Genomic DNA, 12,932 nt, shown 5'->3' on the forward strand with positions numbered 1-12,932 from the left:
ACCTCCGACTACAAACAAGAAGACTCTGAGGAGGCCCTACGAGCAAACCTAGATCTCCTTGAAGAAAGAAGAGCCAAGGCACACCTACATACCTTGGCATATAAAAAGGCTACGGCTCGAATGTACAACCGCAAAGTTCATCCACGACCGATCAAGGTCAGGGACCTTATCCTTCGAAAGGCGGAGGTGAGCAACCTGACCTGAGCAAGAGGAAAGCTCAAGCCCAACTGGGAAGGCCCCTATCGGGTCTATGACGTGGTCCGAGAAGGGACCTACCGACTCGAGACTATGGAAGGAAACCCTCTGCCAAGGACCTGAAATGTGACAAATTTAAAGAAGTTCTACCCATAAAGAACATAGGTCAAAGTGCTGAAAAGACATGTATTATTAAGAAGCATGCATATCCATAATCGGAAAAGACAAGTCAGAATTTCAAAACAAGAGTTTTTTTTTTTTCATTGATAGAAAAGAAATACACGTTGTGGTCGGACGATACAATTTCAAAATTCAACTCGACCAAAGCAAAAGAAAAGATGAATATAGTCCTTAATTTGGAGGAGTCTTGGGCCCATTATCAAAGGGGATGCTCGTCGGCATGTTGACATTTTGATCTTCCAACTGGTCGGCGAATAGGTCCAACTCCAGTTCTAGGTTCGGGTACCTTGCTCGGAAACGAGCGTAAGCCACTTGATACCCAAACTTGTATGTCACCCGCCTCGACCTCACCGGGCCGCGCTCATACCCAGCGGATGACTTGTACTCAGCAATCGCCCCCTTGATCTTCTCGGGTAGCGCCAGCCGCTCCTCCTTCAGGACCTCTTCGGCAGCCCAAGCCGAAGACCTGGCAAACTCGACGTCATTGGAAGGGTTAGCAATTCATCATCCAGCATCCGGATGTGGGATCGACTTTCCTCCAGCTCAGCCTCCAAGCGCTTCACCTCTTCGTCCAGAGCCGAGGTGCGCTGTTTGACTGCAGCCATGGCCTCCGGGCCAAATCCGGTCCTTAGCTCCAAGTTCTCGAAGCGAAGAGAGGCATAGACGTCCGACTGACGCTCGATCACCCACCCGACGTTGAGGACCTGGTCGATCAGCGCCATGGTGTAGTGTTGGCCCTGCACCAAAATTGACGTTAGGACCCATGCAAAGAAGGAAGAATCAAAGAAGGAAAGAGTACCACTACTTACCTAGAACAACGACTTGGCCGCCCGATCCGCCAATGCCTCCGAGGAAGAGCAATAAAGCTCCTTGGCCATGGTCGGGTGAAGCGCCCCCCGGATGAACTCCTGGGCAGCCGACCCATTAGCCCAAATTCAACTATCGACCGTGAGAGTCGCCCATCGAGAGGCGTAGGGAGTCCCCGGCTCCACTACAGGAAGATCGGCCATACTCAAGGCCTAGTACCGCTCGCCTTCGGCCTAAGCGTGGACGCGACACAGGTCCCGCATCGACTTCGGGCGCCCCGGTGCCCTCTTCGAAGGGTCATCGCTGGACGATCCCGCCACCCCCTTCCCCTTCGTGGTCCTCGAGCCCTCGCCTTAGAGAGCAGCTCCGGACGACCCCGGGACAACACTCTCACGAGCAGCCAAGCTCGCGGAGGTCTTCCAGACCATGGTCTTTGCCTTCTTCTAAGGGTGACTCGCCTCCAGGGACCCCGACGCCCTCCTTGGTGTGCCCTTCTTTGAGGCACCCCCAGCTCTAGAACCCTCGCCACCCCGAGACGGTGGCGCGACGGCCTTGGTGTGAGATGTCCTATTCATAAAATGAAGATCCACCATCTCTACAAGGAAAAGCTCGGTCGGTCAACTAGCGCGGGTTGAGCGGAGGATCCATAATATACGAATGACCATACCCCCAGTGGCTGGGCTCAGTCCCGCTTTGACCAACCACTCCTCGGTCATCTCCCTGATTGCCTGAAAAGAGGACAAGATGCCTCTCAACCGATTCACATCCGCTGTTTCTCCGACAAAAGCAACGGGGGGGTGTTGTTGATGGTTCGGGAAGTCCATCCAATACTAAAACCCTAACCCCGATTACAACTGACGAAAAAAAAGCAGCTCTTCCAACCTTTGTTGTTGGAAGGAGCTCTACTGATCTTAAAACCGCTGCGTGTGGTTAGGTAATACCCGCCTCATCCATTACACAGACGGAAGTAGGCCAGGAAGAGGATCCTTGTCGGCTCGATCTTGGCCCCCTGACACTCCCCAATAAAAGCCACCAAATAGCGCCAAGAGTTCGGCGCCATCTAGGATGGCAAAATGCCCCACTTACGGAGACACTCCCTTATAACAGGATGCAGCGGGAACCGTAGTCTCGCCTCGAGGGCCCCCACGATCAGCCTGAACCCGTCAAGAAACTGGTTATACGATCGTTGACCAGGCCAAGGGGCGTGAATAGCAATCCCGAAGTACCCTCAAAAAGTCCTCAGTCACCACCGAGTCTACATCATGCCACAACTTGAGAGTTTCAAGCGCAGCAGGGCTCTCTGCGGCCTCCAACGATGCGCCACCCAAGGACACACTGACGACTTCAGCTCGCAGGCCCCCAGAAGAAGAAGACGAGGAAGAAGACAAGGGAGAAGAAGACGAAGATGAAGTCGGAGACATCCCGACCTCAAGGTTGGAAGGAAGAAGCTGGGGTGCAGGATGAAGGACTAAGCAAAAGTGATGGCAATGGCTTTGGTAGAAGCTTATAAAGAGCAGGCTACTCCGCCGCGAGACGATGATTGGGCTTCCCAAGGAGAGAGATGGTCATAGCTTTTAAAACCATCATAACTCCTTGGATTCTCCAGATTTGCCTGTCTCGGAGCCCCCGCTAGAGGCGCCTCGTCACCCGAAATCTCCCGCTAGAAGCCATTCGTAACAAGAAGTTTCCCGACAGGCTCTGCGCCGCTCCACCAGGCACGCCACGTTGCGCGGTGGCACCCGGGCAAACCCCAGCGCATCGCCCAACGACGCCCCCTAGTCTTCATCCTAGTCATGCCAGATCGGTTCCCGACTTGCGACCCACTAGTCTTTATCCGAGTCGCACCAGATCGGTCCTCCGACTTACGAACTTGTCAGTCTAGCCTAAGCCCGGGTGCGGACCCTCGGGCCACGAGCCCAGTCTTCATTCTAGTCATGCTAGATCGATTCTCAACTTGCGACTAGCCAGTCCTTATCCGAGTCACGCCATATCGGTCCTCCGACTTGCGACTCGCCAATCCAACCTAAGCCAAGGTGCGGACCCTCGGTCCACGGGCCCAGTCTTTATCCTAGTTGTGCCAGATCGATTCTTGTCTTGCGACTAGCCAGTTCTTATCCGAGTCGCGCCAGATCGGTCCTCCGACTTGCGACTTGCTAGTCTAGCCTGAGCCCGGGTGCGGACCCTCGGCCCACGGGCCCAGTCTTTATCCTAGTCGCACCAGATCAGTTCCCGACTTGCGACTAGTCAGTCTTTATCCTAGTCGCGCCAAATTGGTCCTCCGACTTACGACTTGCCAGTCCAGCCTGAGCCCGAGTGCAGACCCTCTGCCCACAGGCCCAGTCTTCATCCTAGTCGCGCCAGATCGGTTCCCGACTTGCGACTAGCTAGTCTTTATCCAAGTCACGCCAGATCAGTCCTCCGACTTACGATCGCTAGTCCAGCCTGAGCCTAGGTGCTGACCCTCGGCCCATGGGCCCAGTCTTCATCCTAGTCGCGCCAGATCGGTTCCCGATTTACGACTAGCTATTCTCTATCCGAGTCGCGCCAGATCGATCCTTTGACTTGCAACTCGCCAGTCCAGCCTGAGCCCGAGTGTGACTAGCCAGTCTTTATCCGAGTAGGGCCAGATCAGTCCTCCGACTTGTGACTCGCCAGTCACAAACCTAAGCCCGAGATCAATTACTCGGCCAACAAGTCATCTCCTCCCGGCTCACACAGCTCAGTCTCCTAGCCAGCGACTCGCCAACATCATCCTACATGGGCCTAGCCGCCCGATCGACGCTGCAAATCCTTCCCAAAGCATAGGGCACCACCCCTGAACTGGGTCCTAGCCACGTCATCACCACATCATCAACCATGTCACCACCGACGCCATGCCATGCTACAACCAAGTCAGCAAGAGGAGAACCCCCATGCGCCGAGCCAGAATCTGTACTAAGGCGTTGCTCGATACGTCCCATCCCGGAAAGCTCGGGACGGTGCTGCATAGCACCGTTCTGTGCACTCCAGGACGGTGGCCGCACAAAGGTACCATCTCACCTCTCGAGGATTGGTCACCATGCCAAACCCGCATACGACCGACCCTCGTACAGTAGTATAAAAATCCATGGTCGGCATCTGGCCTAAGGAGGAGGCAAAAGAGAGAGAGAGAGAGAGAGAGATCAACCCACCACTGACTTGCTTGTCGGAGGGGCCACGGTCAGAAAACACCCGACGGGAGCCTTATGTGCAAGAAAGCGGATCTCCCCAAGGCGAGACTATCCCGTTCGAAAGAGGCGCTTTCAACATTCCGACACCAGCACCCCGTCCGGAGGGCACGACCGACCTCGGCAACTAGCCCACCCGACCGAAGACTCCCGATGCTGACTCATCCACGGCCCATCAGTTCATCAAACATAATCGATGTCAAATAATTAGAATTTATGATTTTATCACTATCATTACCAACTATTTTCTAATATAGGGCTTGATGTGATTCTGATATCCATGCTAATTGGGAAAGATTCCTAAATCATCGACGAATGTGATTAGGAAGAAATGAAACTGTGTTGCTCTTCCCTTGGCGATCTCACGAGAGACCTTTTACCGGAGAAAGCGAGCACAAGCTATCTATTTGAGGATTTATATGATTCGTGACTATCCAACATTCGTTTGCAATTTTTTCATGGTTGTATACAAAATATTATATTTATCGCAAGAGACAAATTAGATTTAGATTAAACCATCAATCATTCACCTTTTAATCATTCATGCTTATAAAAAAAAAAGATATGATTATAAATGCTAATGCTGTGTGGGCCAAATAGAAAAATCATAAAAAAAACTTGTCAAAATTCAAGAAAATTACCTTCAAATAAGCTTTAGTTTCTTTTAGCAAACAAAAAAAGAAAAATCATCTTATGAGACTCGTAGATCTAACTTTTATTATGTGCCATTTAACTTATGTATTTTTATCTATGCACGCACTACAACAAAATATATTTTTATCCATAGTTCTTACCGATATATTCCTTGAGTTCCAACCGTTGCAAGATCATATATTCGGAATCATAAAAATAGATGTCATCGTGAATAGATATAACTATGAGTTTTGCACCGGTACATAAAGGTCTACATGTTATGATAATGCAACCACAGTCATATATTTCTTTTTCTTTAATTGTTAATTGATGTATCACTATGGTTATTCAACTATAGCAATAAATACTTTTATCCTTATGAATGAAAACCATAATAGTAGTTCACGTACTGCTATCGTTACTCAAATTTACTAATATTATTTTTACCTTATAATAATTTACTATAATAAAAAGATTAAAATTAAAATTATGTCCTTTAAAATGATATTTTTGGTTTTCCGGAGAAAGCATTTTAAGAACCAAGTTATAAATTGAGGTATAAGATCCTGGGTTGAATCTTATCTATGTTACTTACTATGTATAAATTTTTAATATATTCTCAATTTATAGTTTTTCTTGAAAAAATTATCATCACATACCTTTTCCCATAATTTTTGTAGCACCTGTGAAGATAAAGATCAACAAATGTATGCCTTTGCTTTTGTATCTAAATGTGCTAAACAACTTTAAATATAAGTAATTAGATGACAATGAACAACGCCAAAGCCTCTTTTTCTTTTTATTGGAGTTTTAATTAAATATCACCAACTATATGTAGGTAAAATATTTCCTATATATATATATATATATATATATATATACATATACATATGTATATTCCTTGCAGCAGCACAGAACTTGCTAATAGTACCAGACTTTTGGCATCGTTGGCAATGTCCTTTCGAATATAAAAACTATAGCAATTTGACAAACACCACCACTTTATGTGTATTAAAATTAGGTTTCCGAAAAGAATAAGAGGACAAAAGTCATCACAAAAGTAAATAAAGTTTAGCGGAGGAAGAATATTCTCTTACAATTTTGTTTAGGCTACGCGACAAGAACCTAAAAGTTACCTTTTGAAAGAAATATCATGGAATATGAAAGTGCATGAGAGATGCTGTCATTGTTCTCAGTATACATGGTTATGATGATATGATCCTTTTTTTTTATTTGATTATATGATGTAACTGATTGATCTTTTCCATGAATTATAAGAAAGAGTTGGGTCGATAAGCATCGATTGTACAACGATAATCTTAAGGTCTCAACTATTTGAGACGAATTGAATATTTTATCGTCATCGAGAATCAAATCGTATGACACTTAAATCCAAATTTATTAATTGTTTATCTTAGATAAATTATCGCTAAGAAGACAACCGAAATAATGGATTGAAGAAGAAGAAGAAAATAATCGAAAATAATAATAATAATAATAATAATTTTTATTTTTATTTTTATTAAAAAATATCTCAAATATAATCTATTATTATTATTCTTATTATTATGGTGGCATCCGTAGGCAATGTGATGATCTTAAAGAATCTTTGATTTAATATATATGCGATATGCTGCGTCAACGGAACAACTTCACGCGAGTCTCCACCATCCACCTCTCGGTTGGTGGTCCCCGCCAGCCGACGTTGGGTCGCCCTGAACAACGCCAATTAAAGTCGGGGGATGAAGAGCTTTACTTTCTTACGTGTTTCCCTGATGCTCGTCTCCGTCACCTGCCTTCCGTTCGGGCTTTTTCACTGGGACCCACAACGATATAGCTAGTTATAAAACGGGTAAAGTTCTGTGTATTCTATGCATAGTACAAAAGCACCTTTGGTATGCCGATATCTATCTCTTCTGACTCAGCAATTTCCTTGCACGTGATCAATAATCCTGTGGTCGAAGATGCCCATCTCTCTGTACTAACCGCGTTGATGCGAATCCAACGGTAGGTTCTCTCAGGCGCGTCGGCTGGCCCCCACCAACTCATCCTTCTCAACGCTATTGGTGCGGCTAACAACGGGCACGAAAGCACCCACAGAAAACGAAAAAAAGTAGAAAGACAGCAAACAGAAGAACACACGTGAGCTCGACCAATTTTTAGGCTTTAGCAATTTGGGGCCCATATTTATAAATACTGGCCCCGCTGGTTGTTATCTGTGATTGGGTTTAGTTTGCGGTCCGGAATTCTGTGCGATGTACTCGATCCTCAGGAGAGAGCGAGGTAAAGCATCATGGGAGCCAATGGGAAGCGATCACTCGGATTGCTGACGTGTTGAATAACAAAAGCCCCGCTCCCAGCCTCCCTTCTGCCCTCGTTTCGACGACCATCTCGAGCCGTTGGATTCTAATTTCTCTTCTTCCACGGCTCTTCATACCCCCACCACTCTCCGCCCTTCTTATCCCTCCCCCCTCGCCTTCCTCTTCCTCCCATGACCTGACCGCTTCTCCTCCTTTGCGCTGCCCCCAGCGAAGAAGCCCAATTTCAAGGTAAAATTTTCCCCATTTCGTTCTATTATTCTGCTTTTTGATCGATTTTTTGGGATTTTTTTGGGCGTTTTCCGCCGGATCTGACGTTTTTTTGCTGCAGATCTCGCCATGAAACGGGGAAAATCGAAGGTCGATGCCCCCAAGAAGGCCGACACCAAGTGAGGATCTGCTCTTCTTTTTTGTTTGCTTGGTTGATCGATCGGTATTTTGATAGTTAGGGCTTGGGATCTGATGGTGGTTTATTTTCCCTTTTTTTGGGGGTAATTTTTCAAGGCTGTCGGTGAAGAAGGGACCGGAGAGGGCGAGTAAGAAGCCGAGGAAGACAAAGGCGGACAAGGATCCGAACAAGCCCAAGAGGCCTCCCAGCGCCTTCTTCGTCTTCATGTGAGATCTCTGCTCGGTTGCTTGCTCCTTCTTTCGTGTCCTTATGCTGATTCTAGATCTGTATTTTTTTTTCCCTTGATTTATCGGCTTATGTAACTTCGCCTGTTTGGATTGACAGGGAAGAATTCAGGAAGTCATTCAAGGAAAAGAATCCAAATAACAAATCGGTCTCTGTGGTAAGATTCCTCATCCTCTCTACTGCGGATCCATCTGCTCTCAATTTTGTCTTTTTTTTTTTTGTAAAGGATAAAAATCGCAGTTTGTTTGATCGCTCAAAGTTGCATCTTTTTTTGTATAACAAAATAATTGCAGCTAGTTTGATCTAATTAGGTGGGTAAAGCCGGTGGAGACAAGTGGAAATCCTTGTCGGAAGCTGTAAGTATTTGCATCAATTTTCCTTTCCCTAATTGGTTCGATGATCCTGTTGAAAGTTTTGAACTAAACAAAGATACATGCTTGATTCCAGGAGAAGGCTCCTTATGTGGCCAAGGCAGCCAAGTTCAAGACAGAGTACACCAAGAAAATAGCTGCATACAATAAGAATCAGGTATTACTCTCGAACTGTTTCTTTGTTTCTCCATTGCTTTAAACATTTCAGATATCAGTTGTGTAAATTCGCTTCTTTTCTGTTGTCTGATCAAATAGTCTGGGGGAGGAAGTCACGCTGCTGCGGATGAAGATGAGTCCGACAAGTCCAAGTCTGAGGTGAACGATGACGACGAGGAAGAAGAGGGAAGCGAGGAGGTTTGTAGTGATCGGAAAATTAGTTTTTAGATTTCTTAGTTGCCATGGGAGAATTTGCTAATCCTTGTGGTTTTGGTACGGTTTTGAACAACAGGAAGAGGAAGACGATGAATGAGGAAAACTGGAAGCAAGTCTTGCTATGTTATCTTTGTCTTCTTTCCCCATCTTTGTTCTACCTTCTATGTGAATGACAAAGCCATGTCCTGACCTGGCTGTTCGTCACTAACGTGTACTTACTTTCGTCTAATTCAAGCTAATTTAGTGCCACTTGATCTTGTTCTTGCCCATGTTGAGGTTGTTCTCTGTGTTCCCTTATGAGATGCTTCATCTGCGATTCCCGAGCGGTGAATTCGATTGCACGAAATTGGTCGGTGATACTTTCTATTCGGTTTGTGTTTGATGAGCACTGCGTATGGGATTATTACCCAATGTGAGCTGTACAAGAATGATGCTATATGATTCCCACTGATAAGGTCGGCATAGAACAAGCAGGCCTTTTTGCTTGCTTGTTAATGTTGCGGCAAACACTTGTATTATTGCCCAAATAACGCCTCTAAGAAAAGCTTTTCCCCATAATTAGGGTTGCAAGCCTTAGAAGGCCTACCATTCAAAATATGCTAGTTTACATCCTTGTCTTAATTGTACTTGCCATCCGTCTTTATTATTGCCTGGCGAAAACTCCAGGCTTTTCCATGGTGAGTCAATCGGGGAGGGCAAATTTTTAGCAGTTTCTATTTTTAGAAGTAGAGAAGAAAGAAAGAGGATGAGCTTCCAAATTTCCTATAGAACCACTTCCATCAATATGAATTTATCTTCGAGTACCCAAATTATTTCAACTCATTATGCTCCCATGATGATGTTGAACCTGTCTTGTCATAATTGATCAACGGATGTGTCTTGCTGTATGTTTGCAATAAAATATAATTATATATTAATTTATTTTATAAATCTAATGTCAACTGCTTCCGTAGCATAGTGGTAGTGCGTTCGCTTCGTAAGCGAAAGGTCGCGAGTTCGATCCTCGCCGGGAGCTTTACTCGTTCGAGTTTGTTGAAAATTATAAGATTTACATTAACAAAAAAATATATTAATGATCTTTTTAAACATATTATTAATTATGAATCAGATTCTTTTATTTGAATTACATTTGTTTTATTATTGAATAATAAAAAAATAATCTCAATAGTTAAAGAATAAGTTGGTCTTAAAAGTGGTCGTATCAATGCTGATTTTGAAGGCGACGGACAAACCCTTCCTATTAGGTAAGTGAAATATAAGTGGAAAGATACGGCATCAATTTTATAAAAAAGAAATTTAGGTCAATATATGTGAATTTTATTACCATACGCATTGTCAAGGTGTATAAAACCAACTGTAATTTCAAATCCATATATATATATATATATATATATAGAGGAAAGGAGAAGAAAAATGGAGTGACACGCGCCATTCAAAGATACATGTGAAAGGACCACCAAAGAAGTCCTTGGCAAAGCAAGTTGCCACCTTTTCCCGAGAAAAGCAAAAGCCAGGAACGGTAGTTCATCGCCAAGCTCCAAGCGACTAAGATTCTTCTCCCATTGCAAGCTATCTGATTCCATTTTGATCTCATCTCATGTGCACCATTTTCTTCCTATTTGCAATTTGTAAGAGAAATATATACATACAGAAACATCAACAACGAATCGAATCTTCTTCCAACCTAAATTCTAAGAAACATTACAACAAACAGTGACTAGGGCTGTGTTCTACGCTAAGAACGTGCTTTCGGCGCCACCATAAGGCGCCTTGTGGGTGGCGCCGCAGCTCTGGCACCGAGACGGCGAAGCGGTGACCACCAGGATTCGGCGGCAGGAGGGGCAGGAGGAATGGGACCGGAGCCACGTGTCGATGCACCCGGTGTGGAACCCGTGGCCGCACTGCGGCAGGACGCGGACCACGTCGCCGTCGGCGAACTCGGCGAGGCAGATGGCGCAGTCGACCAGCTTAACGCCGCCGCTGGCAGCGTCGGGGGAGGCGGCGGTGTTGGATGAGGAGGAGTCGAAGGAGAGCGTCGGCAGGGCTTGGACGGCCTTCCTCTTCAGCCCCTTGTTGGGCGGGGCGGAGGCAGAGCGGCGGTGCCAGGCGCAGCGAGCGACGAGGGCGAGGCCGACGACGGAGATGAGGCCGCAGAGGAGGGCGGCGAGGATGACGACGATGTCGGAGTCGATGAGCAGGGAGCTCGGCGGCTCCGCGTGGTCGGAGGACTGGAGGAACCTCGCTGGAGAACGCATTGCCTCGACAGTCACAACTAAGAGAGTAGGATGGAGAGAGAGATGAAGGAAGCAAAGGGAGTAATAGTTTGGGGAGTTGGAAGTTTGGGTGTGGTAGATCTGCTTTTATAGGGGAGAGGCATTGTAGTTTTATTGTGTTGAGAGGCTAATTAGTACTTAATCATTAGGGTAAATTATCTTTAATTTTAATCATTAGCTCTGCTTTTACACCTTTTCTAAAAACTCTCAAGTTTTCAGAAAACCTTACAAATAACTTATCAAAGCCTAAATAATAAATTTTCAAATAATTAAGATAAATATAATTTTATTTATATTTTTTAATCCAATTTAAGCTGAATTTATCATAATTTTAGAACAAAAACCACTTGAATATTATTATAAAAGGTTTTGTGAGGTTTAATGATATAAAAAAAAGACTTTTGAATGGGTTTACCCCATTCAAAAATAGTATGACCCCATTTAAAAACAGTTAAACTCAGGTCTTTAAATTTTTTTTTGTGATCTTAGAACCTCATAAAATCTTCTATAATAAAATTTAGGTCAGGTTTTTTTTTCCCAAAATTATGGTAAATTTACCATAAATTGGGTAAAATAAAAATGTATAATTTTACACTTTCACCTTAAATGACTAAATAAATAATATATAATGATTTAATAATAAAGTAATACATTTAAGCCTTTGTAAGTTATCTGCAAGTTTTTCTGTGAATTTGAGAATTTTTGGAAAAGGTGGGATGTGAGTTACATTGTTTTCGAATAAAACTTTAAAAATAATATAATTTTATTAAAAATAATGCAACTGAGGTTTGTTATTTAAAAAAAAATATTAATTTTTTTCATGAAACACTGAAAATATGTAATGAAATACAAATTGATTAATTTTTCTTTTTTTAGCTATTAAAATACCTAAGTTCATTTAATTAAACTCTTAGAATTTAATTTTTTTATTTATTATTTTGGTCTATTTAAGCTGAAATTATAATGTTATGAATGTGTCATTAATTTTGCATTATTTTTTTAATAATTTAATACTAATTTAATATATTTTATTTTAATTAATATCAATATATATTATATATATATTTGAAAATTGCCCTAATCATAGAAACGATGGCAGTGATAACTCGGTAATCATAGAAATATCGGACACTAACAATGTTGTCGTCGTTTAGGCAAGCAAGAAGTGTGCTGGAGAGGCTTGGATTGAATACCTACGTGAAGTCCAAAAGGTTGCAGGTAATCTAAGATCATAAAGTGCATGGTAAGGCAAATCGCCTAACCTCACGGATTAATGCGGCGCAGAACTCTCAAACAATGGAATAGAAATCCGATGTCGACGCTGTCACGTCAATCATGTCATGCTCGATGACGTAGCGACTCTTCGTGTCAACATTTATTTGTCTTACTCATGATTTAAGTGAAAGATCTTTTCTAAAAGATATTATGAGATACTATACATGTAAATATATTGCTATTTATGTGGTATCAACGTTTTAAGTTGCTTCTCCTTGTCGTGGACATCTATTAGCTTAATCGCTTTAGCTAAGATGGTGACACTCCAGATATCAATTTGCTTCATGCCAAAATGATAGATAAAACATCATTAATTAAGACACTGGAAATGGTATATATATGTATATTGGCTTAGGTGGCTTATCATACCTATCTATGATTTGGTGAAGTCCATTATCACCCTTGCGAGATATTTTCAATGAGCTTTTGGACGCGTTTCTTTTAAGGTACATGGATTTGAATGCTGTATATTCTGGGAGTGGCGATAGGTGTGGCCGCTATGAAATGGATACTTCGGATGAGGGAATTGGATTGGCGTGATAGGTGGGTGCATAGATTCCTCCGAGTTTTCCATGTACCTAACTTGAGCCAACTTCTGCGGAAATATCTTGTGAGCTGGTGACATGGAAAGTACGCCAGCCAAACACTACAAGCCCACGATATCGACG

At 43.7% G+C, this 12,932-nt stretch overlaps 2 protein-coding genes and 1 non-coding gene across 3 annotated transcripts; 2 read left to right on the forward strand and 1 right to left on the reverse strand.

Annotated features, from left to right (window-relative positions):
• The first annotated feature begins 7,415 nt into the window (after nt 1-7,415).
• LOC135630980 (HMG1/2-like protein) lies at nt 7,416-8,965 on the forward strand. The gene is made up of 8 exons (XM_065138326.1): nt 7,416-7,570; nt 7,671-7,728; nt 7,844-7,954; nt 8,073-8,130; nt 8,285-8,329; nt 8,421-8,501; nt 8,600-8,698; nt 8,793-8,965. The coding sequence occupies exons 2-8, from the start codon at nt 7,679-7,681 to the stop codon at nt 8,811-8,813; spliced, it is 465 nt and encodes a 154-aa protein (XP_064994398.1). The 5' UTR covers nt 7,416-7,570; nt 7,671-7,678; the 3' UTR covers nt 8,814-8,965.
• A 694-nt stretch (nt 8,966-9,659) lies between these two features.
• On the forward strand, nt 9,660-9,731 carry TRNAT-CGU (transfer RNA threonine (anticodon CGU)). Its single transcript has one exon. It is a non-coding gene; the product is annotated as a tRNA-Thr (tRNA).
• A 583-nt stretch (nt 9,732-10,314) lies between these two features.
• On the reverse strand, nt 10,315-11,057 carry LOC135631101 (probable E3 ubiquitin-protein ligase ATL45). Its single transcript, XM_065138511.1, has one exon. It carries the CDS (start codon nt 10,969-10,971, stop codon nt 10,447-10,449), a length of 525 nt encoding a protein of 174 aa, XP_064994583.1. The 5' UTR covers nt 10,972-11,057; the 3' UTR covers nt 10,315-10,446.
• Nucleotides 11,058-12,932: the final 1,875 nt, after the last annotated feature.

Source organism: Musa acuminata, chromosome BXJ3-2 (genome assembly GCF_036884655.1).
Source record: "Musa acuminata AAA Group cultivar baxijiao chromosome BXJ3-2, Cavendish_Baxijiao_AAA, whole genome shotgun sequence".
NCBI lineage: Eukaryota > Viridiplantae > Streptophyta > Magnoliopsida > Zingiberales > Musaceae > Musa > Musa acuminata.

What these genes read in the sequence shown, in the direction of transcription:
- LOC135630980 (XM_065138326.1), top strand. Translation starts at nt 7,679, where the DNA reads ATGAAACGGGGAAAATCGAAGGTCGATGCCCCCAAGAAGGCCGACACC. An exon ending in GGAAATCCTTGTCGGAAGCT is followed by an intron (nt 8,330 to 8,420) that starts GTAAGTATTTGC and finishes GCTTGATTCCAG; the next exon opens with GAGAAGGCTCCTTATGTGGC. An exon ending in AAGAAGAGGGAAGCGAGGAG is followed by an intron (nt 8,699 to 8,792) that starts GTTTGTAGTGAT and finishes TTTGAACAACAG; the next exon opens with GAAGAGGAAGACGATGAATG.
- LOC135631101 (XM_065138511.1), bottom strand. Translation starts at nt 10,971, where the DNA reads ATGCGTTCTCCAGCGAGGTTCCTCCAGTCCTCCGACCACGCGGAGCCG.